We start from the raw sequence: 18,884 nt of genomic DNA on the forward strand, positions 1-18,884 counted from the left end.
TGACCAAAAATCTGAGTCTAGACTTGTACTGAAATAAATCCGCCAATCCTGCTTCTTGACTTGCAGTTAAATGAAAACGATTTGAACATCTTGGTTGATTCACGACTTCAGCCCAGATAGTCCCCGTACGGTAGGCTTGAAGCAGAATATTATTATTTGGAAAGGAACTGCCAAAACAATGAAGACAAACTCGAATTAAATATAAATCATCCATAAGAAGAAAAGGTAATTGGATGCTTAAAACAATTTTTATATCTTCAACTCCCATTCTCGATTTCTTATAATATAATAAGGTGGCCCTTTGGCTTCCGTAACTTAAAAAGATTAATTGAAAAGTAAGAACGCCAGGTATCTAATCGGTTATAAACAAAGATTTATTAAAATGAAAAGAATAAAAGAATGGAAAGAGAGTTGGAAGGTTATAATTTGAAAATTATTATAATTCGAATATTAATATAATCTTATATGCACATATAAACATCACTCTATTAAATTATTAATATAAAGATGCCAAATCATTTTTATATTTAAATGCACGTATATAAATAATTATTAAAAATAATATGACGAAAGATAAATTTAAATCCTTTAAGATACATTTTATATTTTAACTTAATTATTTTAATTAAATTAATTATTTAAATAACTCATGGGGTTCCACAGATGTGTCCTGTTTCAAATCGCTAGGTCTTCTACCTGTCTGCCTAGTGATGGTGATGCCCTGCTTAATTCTTTTCTGACAATGCTTCCACCCCTTCGACATGCTCCCTGCAAGGAATTTCTACGTAATTAAATTATAAATTATTTAATCATAAATAATCATAACAGTTAACCTTTCATCTTAATTCCATGAATTCGCAATTAACGATCAACTAACATGTCATCTTCACTTGAAATCATAACGACTAACTATCTTACCATTTCGCTAGATTATAACAAATTAAACTGCCAATTGACTTCATGTGAACCTCAATGGCTATATTTCAAGCTAGGTCAAAAATTGGGATGTAACAAAGGCAGTTATTTGATAGGTCAGGTGCAAAATCCTTAGCCTCTTAGGGATCAAATCCATCACATTGAAAATCTTTAATAGCTGGTTCTTTAATAGAGTTATCCACTTTTTTCATGCAAACTTCAGTGCTAATAAAAAATGATTGCTCCACATGCTTTTGGTTTTCATATGCCTTAGCAAGTCAGAATGTCACATTTTCTGTCCTTATTTGATAATGTCTGAACATTTTGACAGAATCTAGTAGCTCATAATATAATGTGTTATAATTAGCTTTCTCGTGTAATCTTCATGTTAATTGTACTGATCTTTGCTGATAAAAAATATAACATAACATATCCTGTTCATCTCCCGGGAATGGAACTGAGGTTAAGATAGGTAGATTTATCATCTTTTCAATATCCATGAACTCAAAAGGATACAGGTTTAATCTTAACAAAAGTGACTGATAAAAACACTAGCACAAAAAATTATGTCAAAAAAGACAAGAAATAACTTTCGATTGCGCAACACTTATGCTCAACATACGACTAAAAGTTCTAAAACTATTGAGGGAACACAAAGAACGCTATTTTAAAAACATTTTAGTAGAAAAAAACTAGTGTTTGAGTTTTGGTGATGACAAATTCTTTTCCAGCTTCCAGGGAGGGCAAGAGTCTATCAAATTAACATAGAAAACTAATACTTGTAATTTTGAAAATAATTAAGTATGATTCTTAAATAATTCATCTAATATAAAATGATTTAACTTTTTTTTAAGTTTCTAGCTAGGAAAAGTACAAAGTATAGACAAACTGAGAATCACAAGTGAGAATAATTAGAAGGACAGAACAGAATTTTCAAAGAAGTTATGTCTATCTGGATTGAAGAATAATGCTTAGAAATTATAGAAATTGTCCTGCCAAACACAGCCGTATTTAACCCAGAGTAAAAGATACTGCTAAACTGCTGAACCCGAACCCAAGTTTGAGCTAGAAACAAAGTTTTTAATTTAGGTCTTTTTCTTTTATAAATGTTTTTTCTGAGTTCGGTGCTTATAATTCAACCCAAATTTGAGCCAGCAACAAAGTTATTAATTTCGGTCTTTATCTTTTATAAATGTTTCATCCAAGTTCAGTGCTTATAGTTCTTTTGATACTGTTTATAACAATTTCATATCTCAGATTGTGTTGTTGAGATTTATTTTTAAATAGGTTGGAGCACCTTTTGTATGTTTATGCTGCTATTTTTCTTTTCCTAGCTATTCCAAATATTATTTGATATTGTACTATCTAACATATTTTCCTTGGGGCCAAGTGAATGACAGTGCCCTAGCAGCTTTTTACACGAGGAGCTTTGTGGAGAAATTCCCTGATATAAAGCCACCATTACTTGAGGTTCTACATTGTGAATTAAGCAAAAATTATAGATTCTCAAATACTATTGAATTTTTTGAAATTAATAGCCATGTTGTATTTGATTACTGTGCTGCCCATATAATAATCTGATATGTTTTCCAGAATTGAAATGGTTTAGGTGGTAGCCATTTTCATCAGCATTAATGTCCAACTCCTTTGTGACAAATGTTTGTGTTTAGTTTGGTTCTGTTTCATTGTATTTCATGTTTAGGTAAATTTTCTGTAAAATGCAAGTTGAACTAAAAAATAATTTTATGTTCTGCAAGTAATCTTAAAGATATTCAATGCAAAATGAGGGTTTGATATTTTGATACGTTTCTAAGCAATGTAGAAAATGCAAACTAACGCAATCGAGCCACAAAAAACTAGAATTATATCCTGAAAAATAAGACTAGCCGGGCAATTTTATGGAGGCAGTTTTCTCCAGTACTATTGAAATTGTGTGTTCATCTGTACTCTCAATCTCTCTTCACCTTTCTAATATTTCAAAGATCTGGTTCCTCACAAATGTGAAAGTTAGATTTCGTTCCTCCCTACTTGTTATACATTATATGTGAATTGCTATTTAGTCATACCAATAACTTCTGATAATTTGGACCCATTCGCATAATTTCAATTTTACATCCTGTTCGATTTGTGTGCTTGTCCTTCAATTCATTGAGCTGTTTGAATTTTCCAAAAGATAACTTGATGGGCAAGTTTTGACCCTTTAACACCATCAACCCATTACAAACAGGGACCCCCTTCATTTGGCTTGTAGTTGTTAGGTTAGGTAGATTTTGGCATTGCATTTGGCAATTTAAAGCTTTAAAAGATTGACGGGTGACAGAGAAACCGAGTGGCAAATTTGTGATTTTACAATGGGAACGTTAAAATTGTAATTTGTTGGGGTCATGTTATAATGGGTTTAACGTAAAATTCAAATCGTATTTAAATTTTGGCTAGTTAGTTTGTCTGAAATTCCATGTAAAGGTATATTCCATGCATAAGGGCCTTAACATCCTTATAAATTTTTTTTTTTTACATTCAAAATTAGCCAAAATCCTTAGGAAAATCCATTTCTTAAAATAAAAAATACACAAAATCCGAACTTATACATGAATTTCCCTTCATATGTAGATCAAAATCTAGATTCTACATGAATTTCCCTCCTTATTTTGCAATTTTCAAAAAAATTCTAAGTGTTAAAGAGTTCAAAATCCGAGCATACTATGAATTTCCACCACTTTGGATAATGTTTGCTTGAAAATTTTCTAATTGTTTAAAAAATCCAAGCCAGGGGCGATTTTCCTTCAAGGGTGGGCTTGAAATTTTTCTAGGTCTGGACTAAGGTCATTTTCTAAGTTTGTGCTAAGGTCGTTTTCTCTTGGAGGGAGTTGGGAACTTGAAAATTTTCTACTAAGGTCCCTTGGAGGGAGTTGGGAACTTCAAAATTTTTCTAAGACTGGGAATTGTCCAGACATGGGTTGTTCTCCCCCAAGACTGAGTGTGCAACATGAAAATTTTGAGTTGGGAACTCGGAAATTTTTCTGAGTCTGAGAGTTGTTCAGACATGGGTTGTTTTTCCCCCAAGATTGAATGTGGAACGTAATTTTTTTCGAAGTCTGGAAATTGTCCATACTAGGGTCAATTTTTCCTCTTGTGATGGCAAAGTGAGATCATATGTTTTCTAAGTACAAAGTGGATTCTATCCAAGTTTTGATTGATTTTCCCCACTTTGCATGGATTGAGTTTGATTTTGGATACAGTTTCAAGTCCATGCAATGTGTGGACTTAATCAAATTTCAGGATCCAAGCTTGGATCAATTTTCCTCTTTTGGGCATTAGTTTATTAATAAACTAAAATGTGTGAGGACAATTAATAAAATAAGTTTGGAATCTTCTAGAAGGAGTACTTCCTTTGACCCCACATCGTTGTGGGTAGTGAACAACAAGCTTAAACTCCTTTATAAACTGGTAGCCTTGTGGTTTAAGCATGAAGATTTATGAGAAACATTGTAAAGTGGCTGAAATAAGCAATAGCGTGGCTAAGTGAGAAATTGATCCAGCTTTGAGTAATTGGAGAGTAAGAGGAGATAAGTGCCATTGAAGGGAGGTCTTATAATGTTCCAAGTCTGAGGTAAGCCATGCAAATCTTGCAGATTTAAATCTGAAAGTGACCTCCATGGGAGCAATTTCTTGCCAATATTGAAGTATTTACTCTGTCTTCTAAATTCATTCCTCAATGATTTCAGACCTAAATGGGACTTTTTCTGAGATTTTGTGAAGTCATTAAAGGATTAAAACAAGGTGATTTCAGATCCGAATTTGCAGACTTTCATAACATAGGTGATTTTTTTGAAAATTCGTGGAGAATAATCTATAGACCTTCTGAGACTTCCCTTGCCAATTGCTGAGCATTTTCAACCATTTTCAGACCTGGGAAGGTTATGGTAAGCAAGTTCCATGCGAAAATCTGAAGACTACGACTGAAAATCAACTTTTTCCTTTAAATCTGGGTTTGCTTTGTGATAATCTGACTTTAAAACCGATTGCAGACCATAAAGACACACTTTCCTGAGTTTTTGAAGGCAAGAGGAGGCTGAAAGTGTGAGTCTTAAGACTGAAATCTAAAAACTCCTCCGATGGGACAGATTTATATTTGGAAAATCATTTAAAATAATTTAAGTTCTTAATCCACCCAGTCTTACTTGCAGATTGTTTCTTGGATAAAAACCCACCATTTAGAATTGATTGCAGCCACTGTGGGGTTGAGGTAAGGGTGCTGTGAATGAAAGTCTGAAGATAATCTCTGATTTTTTTTTCAAATCTGGGTTTGCTCTTTTTTGTTGCTGTCTGATCCAAGTTGTAGTGGACCTTGTGGACATCAGCTAGGGGTCATTTTTGAGGCCATATAAAGACCTGAAAAGGTATGTTGCAGATTTGTCCGCAGAAAATCAGGACTTTTCTCGACAGGACATTAAGGTTTATTCTAAGTTAATTTCATTCATGCTCCTACAAGCACGCCTATGTATTTATTAGATTATGTTGGGATTGATGTTTGAACCTATCTGAAACTAATTTTCAGAATTATTCCCATATTGGCTTCAGAGAATCAGAATATAACAGGGGTCTGATTTTGTCATTTTTTGTGATAAATCATGGTTCTAATGCACATTAAATGGCAAATTTTATGTTTCAAACCTTCATTGCAGTTATTGTGAATAGATTTTGAGCATGTTTTGGATCAATTACAAATCATTTTGAGACCTATCTTCGGAATATTTTTTGGTTAGTTTTGATCATAAACTTGATTTTTATGCTTGATCGTTTTGTTCATTGCTCACCAATGAGTTCATGGACATAGAATTTTCTTTATTTGGAATGCCCATATCATCTTAAGAGAGATTGAAATGAAATTGCAGACTTATGTTCAGAAGCTTAATCCTTCCAACTACTTCGCTGCCATGATTGGATTGTTGTTTGTATTTGAGGTCTTGTGGGAGTCCTAAGTCATGATTTGGAATTAAATTGATAAGTTAATAGGACTAATTTCAGGATGTTATCATGACTGGTTTAAAATCCGAATTCATAAGTTTGTTTAAGGATCCGCGGTGTCTTGATATTCTTGCTTGCATTTCAATTGTTTCTTTCCTTGGATTTGTTCATTAAAACAAAGTGTCAAATTAATCATCTAATCGATGGATAAGATCAAGCACTTTCATCATCTATACTTAATATTTTCGTAAGTCTTTGATTGTTACTAACTTTGAGTTTTAAATAGGATGGCAGAGCCTAAGGGATTCACAATGAGGACAGAGCTAGTCAAGAGCTATCCAAGGGCTTCTATCCAGAGGCTTCATTGGCATCTAAGCAGGGAAAAATCGTGGATACAAACATGGACCACCTTGATTTGAAGAAACTAAAGATGAGAATGAACAGACATAGAGATCATTTGTCTTAACAACTGGCAGCAAACATAGTGAAAAATGGACTTCACTAGGCAGCTGGTTTTCCTTCAGCCATCTAATACAGTGAGCTCATGGTTGAGTGTGCAAGGGACTATGACCTGAACACTAGGATGATCTGAGCTCAAGGAAGGGTGCTTGCATTCGTGAATGAAGAAGCAATAAGAGAAAATATTGGAATCCCCTACCACTCGGGAATGCAAATAAGGGCCAAGGAGGAGACTAAGAAATCATTTGAAGAAAGGCCCGATGCTTGCAAGGATATCATAAAATAAGAAGTGGGTTAGTGAGCCAAAGAAGCATCATTCTAAACTGCCAAAGAAATTGGTGAGTGAGGATTTCAAAGATGAATACAGTTACATGATCTTCCTCTTGAATAGAGTTATGGGAACACATGAGGGAGCTTTCTTCAATACCTGGATATTCTACTTCTTAGAAGAGATAACCATGGGTGAAGTGATGATAAATTGGGCAAAGATAATAACAACATAGATGCACAGTTGACGGACTTAAAGAAAACAAGGCAGTTCTAATGACCTCTTACATAGTCCACCTGTTGCAAGGAACATAAACTACTGAGGCCCTATATGTAGCACTGAGGCTGGGAATGGAGAAGGTCAATTCAAGGTCTATGACTGCCATCTTGAGTTATAGTTGCATGAAGGAGCAAGTTCCATGAGGATAAATGACATCTTCAGCATGCACATCAGTCATACACTTCAATGAGAAACATAGAGGAGGTTGTCCAAGGAAGCCATTACACCAATTGAGTAGTACAAAAATTGGTATATCCAATTCGCTTCTTTCACCTATATCAGGATCTAGGGGTTTTCCTTGGAACTATAAAAACTTCCTAGGTACCCTACAAACAAAATAGTTGTGTTGGAGGTGTTTAGGCACCTTTCAGATTTCAATCTTATGCAGAAGGAGAGCCTCAAACAAGGGGTGCTTTCCTTCATCACTCTAGGAAAAATGCTGGAGTCTTTCCCTTCATTACAGGCAACATGAACAATTGCAGAGCTATAATTTTACCAGTTGGGAGTATACTATGCAAGGAAGGATTTTGATCCTTTCCAAAAGATCCAAACCCACAAAGGCCTTGTAATGTTCCCCATCTTTTGGGCCCTTAATGGAGCGCTTAGCTTTTCATTCTCCAAAGGCTAAATGGAGAAATAAAATAAATTAAAGTCAACAAAAGGTGACTTTATATTTAATTAATTTAATTTTCTAGAAGCACAACTAATTATTGTATTGGAATGGGGGAAGTTTCTAGAGAGTGCATTTTCTAGAAGTACAACTAATTATTGCATTAGAAAGCGGGAAGCTTCTAGAGAGTGCAATTAAATAATATTTTATTTTCTTCTAGAAGGGTGAAGGAAAAGAATAAATAGAGGCGAGAGCTTCATTGTTAGGCATCCGATTATTGTCAATTGCATTTGATGTGAACTTGGGAGAAGAAACTAAGCGTTTTTGATTTCAGCTAGCCATTGGAGAGTGTCAATTCTTCAGTGTTGCAACCATTTGAGGTGGTGAAATATCCACTGAGTGGCATTCAGGAGAGCTTCATTCTGGAGATCTATTTGTGCTTAAAGTTAAGGAATAATCGAAGGGTTTGAAGAATATTGAAGGACTAACTATTGCAGACCTGAAGATTCATCTTTGGCATCCATTAGTAATCATTTTTTTCCTTGCTGCTATAGCGCGTGTGAAAGGTGTCACGCTACAGTACCCACGCTATAGTATTTATGCTTTATTTTGATTGCAACTTTCATCTCCATCCATTGGGCATCACTATCATCAAGTTTCTCTTGCAACTATTAGTAGTTAGCATTGTAATCTTAGGCATATAATTTTGCTGTTGTAAGTGATAACTCAGAATCAGATTTGGCATTGCTGTAGTCATTATTGTAAGCCCATTTGCCTTGGCAAATTTATAGCAACATTGTATATGGGAATGAATTCAATAAAGGAGATATATGTTGCATACCATTTGTTTGACGACATGTCTATCTAATAGCATATATGATCAGCATAATAGTTGTATGCCAATTGTTTGTCAAGATGTCAGTTGGCTATAGATATGCATTCCATATCTAGTTTCCATGTAAATGCATTGAAAATACCAAAAAAGAACTACACTCGCATATTAGTTCATTGTAAGAGGTATTGTAATATCATTTGTGAACATTCTTAATTTCTTAGCATCATTCAAACTATATCAAACAATCTGAAACACAAAAAATCAGAAAAGAGAAAGGAAACATACAAGTGTTTGAGAATATTCCTTGAGCAAAAACCAGTTAGTTTGGGCAAGGGATATTATAGTGGTATCAGAGCTTGCTTGCAAAGTGTTTGATAAAATGTCAAACAATTGAATTTGAGAAGGATTTGGTATTACACAAAGTTATAACTAGTTGGGGTTATTACAGGTTTGATAGAGAAGCACAAGGTAGACAAAGAATATTATTGGATGAATCTAATGGATGAAGAGACTGTGAGGAGGAAGAGGTGGTTTAGAATATCAGTGGATTTCATGAAGAAATGTGGGGTCTTCCCTATTTTGGACGAAGTTAAAGATGATGGGGATATACTCCATCTTGGCTATGAATATGAAAAGAGCAAAGCAATTGAGCCACCTAATTGGTTAGAAAAGGATGTACCTTCGGATTTGAGGATATTATGAGGGATGCCTTGAATAAGTCAAGGGCATGGGTAGACAAGCAAGTAAATAGTAAACAGACTAATGAGAAAAGATATCACCTTCACCTATGCAAAGATGTAGAATGAAAACTCTTCTTGCAAAGGCAATGAGGGAACTATTAGCACTTCAAGGTTACAAATTTAGGATGTAAGACATGCTTCAAAAGGAAAGGTTAAGGTGTTAAGAGGCATCACAAGCATCGAGTGGCAGGACCATGAGTAGGGAATTTGGGAGCCAAAGGCTCAAGCTCACCATGCCTACTCCTATTCCTGGTTCTTCATTAACTGTCGAGATAGAAACACATATTTTGGATGATGATTCAATACAAGGTGGAGATACAAAGATCTTACATCAGGATAGTAATGGGGCAACTTCATCCGTGCATTCAGTTTAGTAGGATATTGATTTATCGCCATCCTCCCCTACAATACAGTTTGTAGTACATTTGGGTGATGACATGAGGTAGCCTAATCCTAACATCAAGAGGTAGATGATGAGGCCATCTCAGTATTGAAAGGATTTGATGAGACTGAGCAAATGAATAATGATATAGATTTATCTGAGGTCCCTAAATGGCTAAGGGAGGGCATGAAGAAAAGTAGAAGGGTGGACGAGGTTCTCCCTATAGAGGACATTGATACATTTTTTAGCAGAATTGGGAAAGCAAGGGAACTTGAACCAACAAACAAGATTCATATGATTACCAAGGATAGAGCAAGATCTCGTATTGTGTAGTTGGCTGTTCCTATAAGAGACAAGAATGAGGATGGGATTACTCCTAATGATTACCATACCTCCTTATTCAATGTTAGGTCAACAACTACAAAACAAGGATTTTAGGAATTGAGAGGTAATGCACATGCCATAGAAGAAAGAATGCTTAACCTGACAAAGGAAAATGATGAGCTAGAAACAAAAAACTTGATGTTAAAGGAGATCAAAAATAGATATGTGAATCCAACATGAGAATGCAACACTTATCCATATGTTCTCACTTCCCAAGGTTCACATTGTGCTTGCAGTGATAGAGAAATGAGTAGGGGATATAAGAGGGCAAGCTGAGGCTTTTCTTACAAAAATGGTTCGAACGTATAAAAAGACCACCATAATTATAGAAGTGCAGGGATTAGAGGAGATTTGGAAGGAGTTTCAACCCATCAAACAAAAGGCCTTTCCTAATCTCAAGGCATCGGGAGCCATCCCCACATTGATCTTGATCCAGGAAGGAGTTATGTATAGAGGAAGCACTTATTAGTTTGGTCATTGGTATCTCATTGTTTACTTTGAAGACTACATATGGGCATCCACACACACAGTGCAATGATATTGAAGATCCTATTTTGGGGATACATTCAAAAGTTTATTACAATTAAGAAGCTGTTTGATCTTGATTTTGATGCTTCTAGTGAGTTAGATTTGGAAAAGCTAATGGAGAGATTAGTACTAGTTTATTTTATAGGCATGGATTATCTTGAGGAGAGTCACTTGAATGGCTTCCTCTCACTCATGTTCCTTATTGTTCTAAAGTGACATTGTCCTGATTGGGATAACAAGTAGACACATGCATGGAACGGTTGGAGGTTATGGAGATGAAGTATGGCCACCTTCATAGTATTGACATGGAGGAACTTTGTGAAAATTTGCTAAGTTACTTCATTTTGCTAGAAGGGAGAAGAAGGAAGTATGCATCTTGGATGATGACTTGTATGATGAGTAGGCGACTTCCTTGCTTCTTATTGGCCCTCAAGCCTTTGAATTTTCTCATTGACTTATTTTGTGATGCTTCATTTCTATTGGCTACTTTTGGTTGCATTAATTAGGGCTTGTAATGATTTAACCTGGGCCATTGATTTCAATTTAATCTTTGATTATTTATTGTAATTGGGGCTCATATATAAACCCCACACCCTCTCCTTTGTAAAGGGAACTTGTTTTGAGAATTGTTGCTAAATAATACCCAATTTTCTCTACTTTTCATTGTTGTGTCTTGTATGGTGAATTATTTTGATAAAGTTTACATTATGGCATGGTTATCTACATCCCTTATGTAGAACAGATTTTCATTTCAAGTTGTTAGAATATATTTCACTTCAAGTTGTTTGAATAGATTTTGCTTTAAGTAATTTAGTTTATGTGGATGAATGGAATTCTGGATGTTCACTTGTTGGACTCGGATGAGTCCGAGCCACTAGTTTCTTATGAATTTTAAGAATTTCCATGCATGGTAAGCCAATAATCAAAACACATAACTTCAATTGATATTGAATCTTTAGTTTGCATTCATTCAATGGGATTAAAGGTGAGATATTGATTTGAAGACCTTTAGTATCTACCATAGAAGCGTGCACTAGGTGGGAGGAGTCTTTGGTGAGATTACACCTAGTAGAGTCCAAGTCCATCAATACTTCCTTGAATTCATAGTTAGAAGTAAAAGTAGTAGTAGAAGTTAAGATAAAAAAATTAGAGTCCAAGAGTTGAAAACCAAAAGAATACTTTCGTTGCACACTGTGAATTGAAATCTTGAGAAGTGCATTGTTGACAAGTCTTGAATGAACTAGCATAAGTCCCCTTGATGATTCAGCAAATCACATTATTTCAACTGAGCGATTGTCCACAATAGAGAGAACCTTGAAGTCACCTTGTGATCTTGATTTGCAAGCTTAGCATAAGAAGTGACCTTATATCAAGACAGAGTTGAGTATTTGATTCTCCATGTCGGAGTGCAATAAAACTCACAACAACATGGCCTATGCCAATTCAATGTTGGTTTTCTTTTTAGTGTACCATGTAGTGTCACACAAATTTGATTCAGGTGAATCGCTTTCTTGGACTTTATACCTACTTGTTAAGCAGATTTATTTGTTTTGTTAAGCTGATTCAATAAAACCATAAACATACAATGAACCACAATAATAATTATCAGACAAGATAGTTCAAATGTTTTTCAAGTTCTCAGTAAGCGATAACAATATTAATTTCGTACAGCCATTCTCACGTGGTAATGTTCATAGGTGAACAATAGGTGTAACAAATGCATGTAGGATGGCAACGTATGCATAGTGAAAAAAGGGAACCTAGACTTCTGCATCATTGTGAGTGGTGTTGGTTCCCAAAGCCACAGATTGGAATCCTATGAGCCTTGCTTGCTTGATGCTGGGATATCCAAACGGTTAAGGCCAACTTGACGGGATTGATCAATGTGATCCAAATCCCCTGCACTTTTGGCTTTGCAAAACCAAGGCGGGTGTACCTGATCCTGGACAACAACCTTAAATCCAAGATGCTTAAAGCAGATTGTTTAAAACTGGAATACAATGAAAGTTTTCCAAATGGCAAGAATTATAGAAAATTTTGAACTTAAAAATTATGAATTAAGAATAAATGTGATAATGTTTTAAATAAAAAATGAACAAAACAAATGAATATATTAATTCCTCAGTGGAAAGAAATGAAACAATTGCTAACATATGGATTATGAATCAAGAGGAAAAGACCGGTGCTTAATTAAATGGGCAATCAGAGTCAATATTATAAGTTGAAATATACAACTTTATAAAGTTCAATGTATTTTAACTATAAATAATTTTAACAATTCAGACATGACGGATCAAATATATGAATGCAATTTTAAACTAGTCTAGAATGCGCTTTAACTCCTGTGATATGGAGACAAACTAGACATAAATATGGAAACAATTAAATATTTCACAATATCTACGTATATCAAATTTAAAATGCAATAATGACCCAATTCACTTATCCGAATTTTAAAATGTTTATAGAAAATAAATAAAAATATTTATAAAGGATGCAACTTAATAACAATTTAAAACTCCAATGCAAATAAAAATAGATATGCTTATAGATTGTGCCGGAAATAAAAATTACAAATTACACATAGAGACAATCCTTACGGATGATCCATCCAATGCATTTCAATTCCGGAATCGCCTATAAATTTGCTCAATAATCCAAAACCCAAGAGCTTAGTTCAAAATTTCATCCCTTTTACCAATGAAAAGTGCATAATATATAATATGAATATGTAAGGCTTTTTGGAAATTGTATCTATATATATATATATACTATGAATTGCGTCTTGTGTCTATACTTATAAAAAATGAAGAGGTGCTATATTCCCTCTAAAACAACGCACCACTTCATAACTAGAAACTAATCAATAATTGCCTTGAATACTTGTTTTAAAATATAAACTTTTAATCGGGCATAAATTATATTATACAAACAACTAAGGGCAACTTTGCCAAGATATTAATAAATATGCACCCGAACTCCTTTTCTCATGGACATGGCACCGAACCATATATCTTCTTAATCCCTCATGATGATTTGTAATTGGCTATGCTTTTGCCAAGAATGAAGCTACTGCTCGGTCATAAATGCATTGATCCTACAAGTCGCGTTTGGAAAGGCTCTTATTGGCCATTTCAATTTATACACATCACAACTAGGTTTAGCTACCTAGACGACCCGGCGGTTCTACCACTTATCTCTGCATCGTTACGGTGCTGCATAGAGGCCGGGTGTAAGTAGTGGGTGTTCGGTGGGTCAGTGTATTCGCTCTCCTCCTTGGGTAGTTTAAAACCTGTGGTAAATACAAAATGTCATTAGATATAATCTGTTATGATCAAAATCAAAAAATACAAAAAATATATTCCGCATGACATTGCAAGACATAGAAGCTACAGATTCGACCATTGAATATACTGATCTCCTTGCTTTCATTTGTTGGATATTACTCTAAAGACGCTATTATCAGATACGCTTGCCCTTTGCTCAAACTTGTTCTAAAGTAACATATGGTATTCGTAATTTTACACTTATATCTAGATGTTTTTTATTTACCACAATTCTCATCGCATTTTGCAAGCGTTCTTAGCTTTTATTGGGTCTTCAATACCTTTTGTAGTGCATCACTAATATAATCTTATTTCCTCCACGCCTGGGCTGAGAGCAATCAAAATGTGGCCATTCACTTACTGAATGCAATGCGTAAGCGCATTGGATGTTCCATACTTTATATACGCAAAATCTTACACTTCCCAATGCTTACTTAACATCAAAGTCTTCGCAGATGGATGAACAATGATTTTCAAACAAATTCTTAAATCCAGATAAACATGGAGCAAACTCTTAATGCCTTCCAATGAAATCCAAACACTCAATCATGAATTGAGTCCATAGTAATCTCTACTCTCTGAACATAAATGTACAGACATAGGACACCATCCTCTATGCAAGCACTGGTACCTTGTTTTGCATTGCTATACTTTTGTCATTTATGACCACCATTCAAATTTGATCACCATATCTGAATAATAGACTTTAGAAACTTAAACCATTACTTTCTGTAAGAACTCTAAACAAATCCCTTTTGTTACTCAATTCATCTTCACTGACTTTGACTGGTAACAAAAGTTAGAAAGAAATATTGCAAGTGCTCAGGTTATACAACTATTCAGAGTTAGATATGCTCAAATCGTTTCTGTCAGCAAACTTCTATCTTAAATATGATCAAGGAACTCTCCATCTTTACATAACTCCATCAGCATATAAACATAATCATCATCGTCTTCAAATGCACTGCAAAAATGAACTACATTTACATGCTCATTCTAAATTCACAATATTCTTAAAGTCTTTAACATCAATCGGCAACAAGAATATATATCTTCATAGTTTTAATCATGAAGTTTGATATTCATAAAATATCCTTAAATGGATGCCTAAAATTTTGAATTTTAGGTCTCCATCAATGGCTCTTGCTGGGGACACATGTCCCTTGTGGGCATGATGAGACTCCAGCTATCTCTGGAGGAGCAGACCGGGCATCCATGCTTAATATGGTGCATAGTGAAATTGGGTGGCCCCAGGCCCCCCAAAATGAACACTGATTCTTTCCTCTACCAAACACCTTATTTTGATCATTCAACACTTTGGATTTCTTGAATATGATATCATTCGTTCATTAGTAAAATCTGATCCATTAGTACATATAAAACAATCATTACATGACATGTGCTTTTCTTGCTCAGATTTTACATTTGTCTTACCAATAGGATCATTTGAAAATAAATTTCATCATCTTTAAATCCAAACATCTGATCTCTTATGTCATTGATTTGATTAGTATACATAAAAGAAAAATCCTCAAAAGAAGGATGATGAAAACTTGAAAGCAATTCCTTAGGCATATTACCAACAAATGTTATCATAGGGTCCTCAGCGATGCTTACCTTGGTATGCTGCTCGCACTTTAGACCTCTATCAAACACATTATCCTTATGAGCAATACTTACCAACTCTTCTTCATCAATGCAATCCTTGGTATTTGACTTTTGTTTTGCTGTTGAGAAGTTATTAAGTATACTGTGATCTTTGTTGATTGGAGGGTTTGTATGTATATAATCAGTCATATTTTCATTAGAATAAGTCACCTTTGCCTGATTTTTCTTTTGCACACAATCTGCCCCACATTCTGAATGATTCTCTTCATAATTTTTTTTTGAATATAACCTGCATTCAAGCATTATCACTTCTGTTTTGTCAAGAATCTGATCAATTGAGATATTTGAAAAATTTTCAGGACTAACTTCCAACACGTCCTCCTTTTTATGTACATTCGATTCCATCTCATCTTCACATTTTAAATGCAAATATTGATCATAAAATGGATTGGAAAATGACCCTTCCTCTGAATATATTTCTCCACATATGCTATGATTTTCATTATTTTCAGAATCATCCTTAGGCATGTTATCATAGTGCTGATATATTTGGTCTTCCAACAATGGACTCAAAAATATAGAATGCTTTGGTATATTTCCATGAGATCCTTGATCCGACATTTTCTCATGTTGTTCTACTTCACTTTCACAAAATATTATGTCCAGATTCTCTATTGTTTCACTGCATAGGGCATTTGAAATAATTTGAAAGTCCTTCTTGGATGCATTTTCTTTCTTTTCATGTATGTTCACATTGTTTTTGAAATCTCCTTCTACTATTCCATCATATACAAGATCCAAAAATTCTTTGAAATTGTATCCAAATAGATCTCTTTCTATTCTCAAACCATAATGCACATCTTCAACAAATATATTAACCTCCTGAGAACCATATGCTTCTTCTAGTTCGTTGGCTTCCTTCTCATTAAAGTAATATGGATTCGACAAGATGAATGAATTTTCTTGTTCATTGAATGTTTCATAGAACACATTTATTGTCTCATTAGTTTGCTTTTCTTTGTGTACGGGAAGAAAAAATTGACCACCCTTTTCAACATACTTTTGATATTCCATGTCTAACAAGGTCAAAATCTCATCCACATTGAGAGAATCCTCTTCATCATTTCTATTTTCTTCACAATCTAATTCCTTACCAGTCTAATGGATCCTTCTTCGATTTCCTCTACATTTGAATCTGAAATATCATTATGTTCTTGTATTACTTTAGTATCTTTTGCTTTATCTTTAATAGCTTCATCCCATATCTAAAGAAGAAGCTTTACATCAGGGTCCTTTGGCGAGGTTCTCAACTTGACAATTCTGTTCAGAAATTCCTTTTAAGGAGGCTTGAGGTTTGATGGAATCTCATGGCAAGCATTTAGCATCCTCAAAAACAAATGTGCTGAAATCTCGCCTTCATATCTATCTATATTGAAAAAGGCATCAAGTAGAGACATATCAGGATCCTCCTCTATGTTGTAGCTTTGGTCTTCATATTGTTCCTAACACACGTCATCTTCCTTGCTTGTATCATGAAATTCATATAGGAACCATTTTTCAAATTGTTTCCTGGATGAGATGCATTGTGTGGGTAATGATTCATACACTTGTCTTTAGTGTTTTGACAAACCCATCACTTGATCTTCCTCACAAATGTCATAATCTTCTATAAATGTATAGAATGCATCCAAATGATGAATTGCCGATTCATCCCATTCATGGAACTTTGGTACCAGTTGTGAAAGCTTTGGAGGTAACTTGCTAGGTTCATAGTCAAAATTGCTGAAATCCAATGGCCTGATGCCATCTGGAATAAAAGGCTTCCTTGAAATGATTGATGCATTTGAAAAAACTGTATAGCAATTCCTTTTGAGTCTTTTCTCTCAGCAGAGTCACTAATGATTCAGGCACTCCCTTTGTTGAAGTACCAATCAAAACACAATAGAGTTGCCACCTCCAAATGGAGGAAATGAATAATCTTCAAGAATCTGAGTTCTTCCTTCTAGCAAAGTATAACTCACCAAAGATTGAATTTGCAAAAAAAGCTTAAAGAAAAATATAGAATGCTTCTACAAGATCAAATCTTTATAAAGCAATTTAAGATTTATAAAATAATTCCAAGAGATTGAAATCTTTAAGGAAATTAAATGCACTGTAAAAAACTTATCAATTTAAAATTTCAAATATATCAAAATGTTTAAAAATAAAATAAAAAATAAAATAGAATCTAACTCTTACTGATCTGAAATAAAAAACTCTTAGGGATTGTTTTACAACTCCCCAGTAGAGTCGCCAATTTGTTGGTTCCCAAAACCACATATTGGAATCCTACGAGCCTTGCCTGCTCGATGCTGGGATATCCAATGTATTCGCTCTCCTCTTTGGGTAGTTTAAAACCTACGGTAAATACAAAATGTCATTAGATATAATCTATTATGATCAAAATCAAAAAATATATTCCGCATGTTTCAGACGACATTGTCAGACATAGAAGGTACAGATTCAGCCATTGAATATACTGATCTTCTCGTGTTCATTTGCTGGATATTACTCTAAAGACACTATTATCAGATACGCTTGCCCTTTGCGCACACTTGTTCTAAAATAACATATGGTATTCATAATTTCGCACTTATATCTAGATATTTTTCATTTACCACAATTCTCATCATATTTTGCAAGTGTTCTTAGCTTTTATTGGGTCTTCAATACCTTTCACAGTGCATCAATAATATAATCATATTTCCTCCAAGCCTGGGTTGAGAGCAATCAAAATGTGGCCATTCACTTACTGAATGCAATGCGTAAGCGCATTGGATGTTACATACTTTATATACGCAAAATCTTACACTTCCCAATGCTTACTTAACATCAAAGTCTTTGCAGATAGATGAATAATGATTTTCAAACAAATTCTTAAATCCAGATAAACATGGAGCAAACTCATAATGCCTTCCAATGAATACCAAACACTCAATCATGAATTGAGTCCATGGTAATCTCTATTCTCTGAACATAAACGTACAGACACAGGACACCATCCTCTATGCAAGCACTAGTACCTTGTTTTTCATTGCTATACTTTTGTCATATATGACCGCCATTCAAATTTGATCACCATATCTGAATAAGATACTTTAGAAACTTAAACCATTACTTTCTGTAAGAACTCTAAACAAATCCCATTTGTTACTTAATTCATCTTCACTGACTTTGACTGGTAGCAAAAGTTAGAAAGAAATATTGCAGGTGCTTAGGTTATACAACTATTTAGAGTTAGATATGCTCAAATCATTTCCTGTCAGCAAAATTCTATCTTAAATATGTGATCAAGGAACTCTCCATCTTTACATAACTCCATCAACATATAAACATAATCATCATCGTCTTCAAATGCACTGTAGAAATGAACTACATTTACATGCTCATTCTAAATTAACAACATTCTTAAAGTCTTTAGCATCAATTGGCAACAAGAATATATATCTTCATAGTTTTAATCAAGGAGTTTGATATTTATAAAAATCCTCAAATGGATGCCTAAAATTTTGAATTTTAGGGCTCCATCAAGTGGTCTATTGT

The 18,884-nt window shown here is 34.4% G+C and overlaps 1 protein-coding gene across 3 annotated transcripts in view; it reads left to right on the forward strand.

The window, feature by feature from the left end:
• Window positions 1-18,884, forward strand: part of LOC149548436 (Transducin/WD40 repeat-like superfamily protein) — a 223,209-nt gene that overhangs the window by 93,515 nt on the left and 110,810 nt on the right. For all 3 annotated transcript variants that reach the window (XR_016354026.1, XM_089792504.1, XM_089792505.1), the window contains exon 4: window positions 2,316-2,385. Coding sequence is in view for 2 of the 3 variants with exons in the window: in XM_089792504.1 (XP_089648630.1) it covers window positions 2,316-2,385 (70 nt within the window). In the remaining variant the exon portion in view is untranslated. The remainder of the gene's footprint in view (window positions 1-2,315; window positions 2,386-18,884) is intronic.

Source organism: Cupressus sempervirens, chromosome 7 (genome assembly GCF_028749045.1).
Source record: "Cupressus sempervirens isolate cs-2001-9-10 chromosome 7, ASM2874904v1, whole genome shotgun sequence".
Classification (NCBI taxonomy): domain Eukaryota; kingdom Viridiplantae; phylum Streptophyta; class Pinopsida; order Cupressales; family Cupressaceae; genus Cupressus; species Cupressus sempervirens.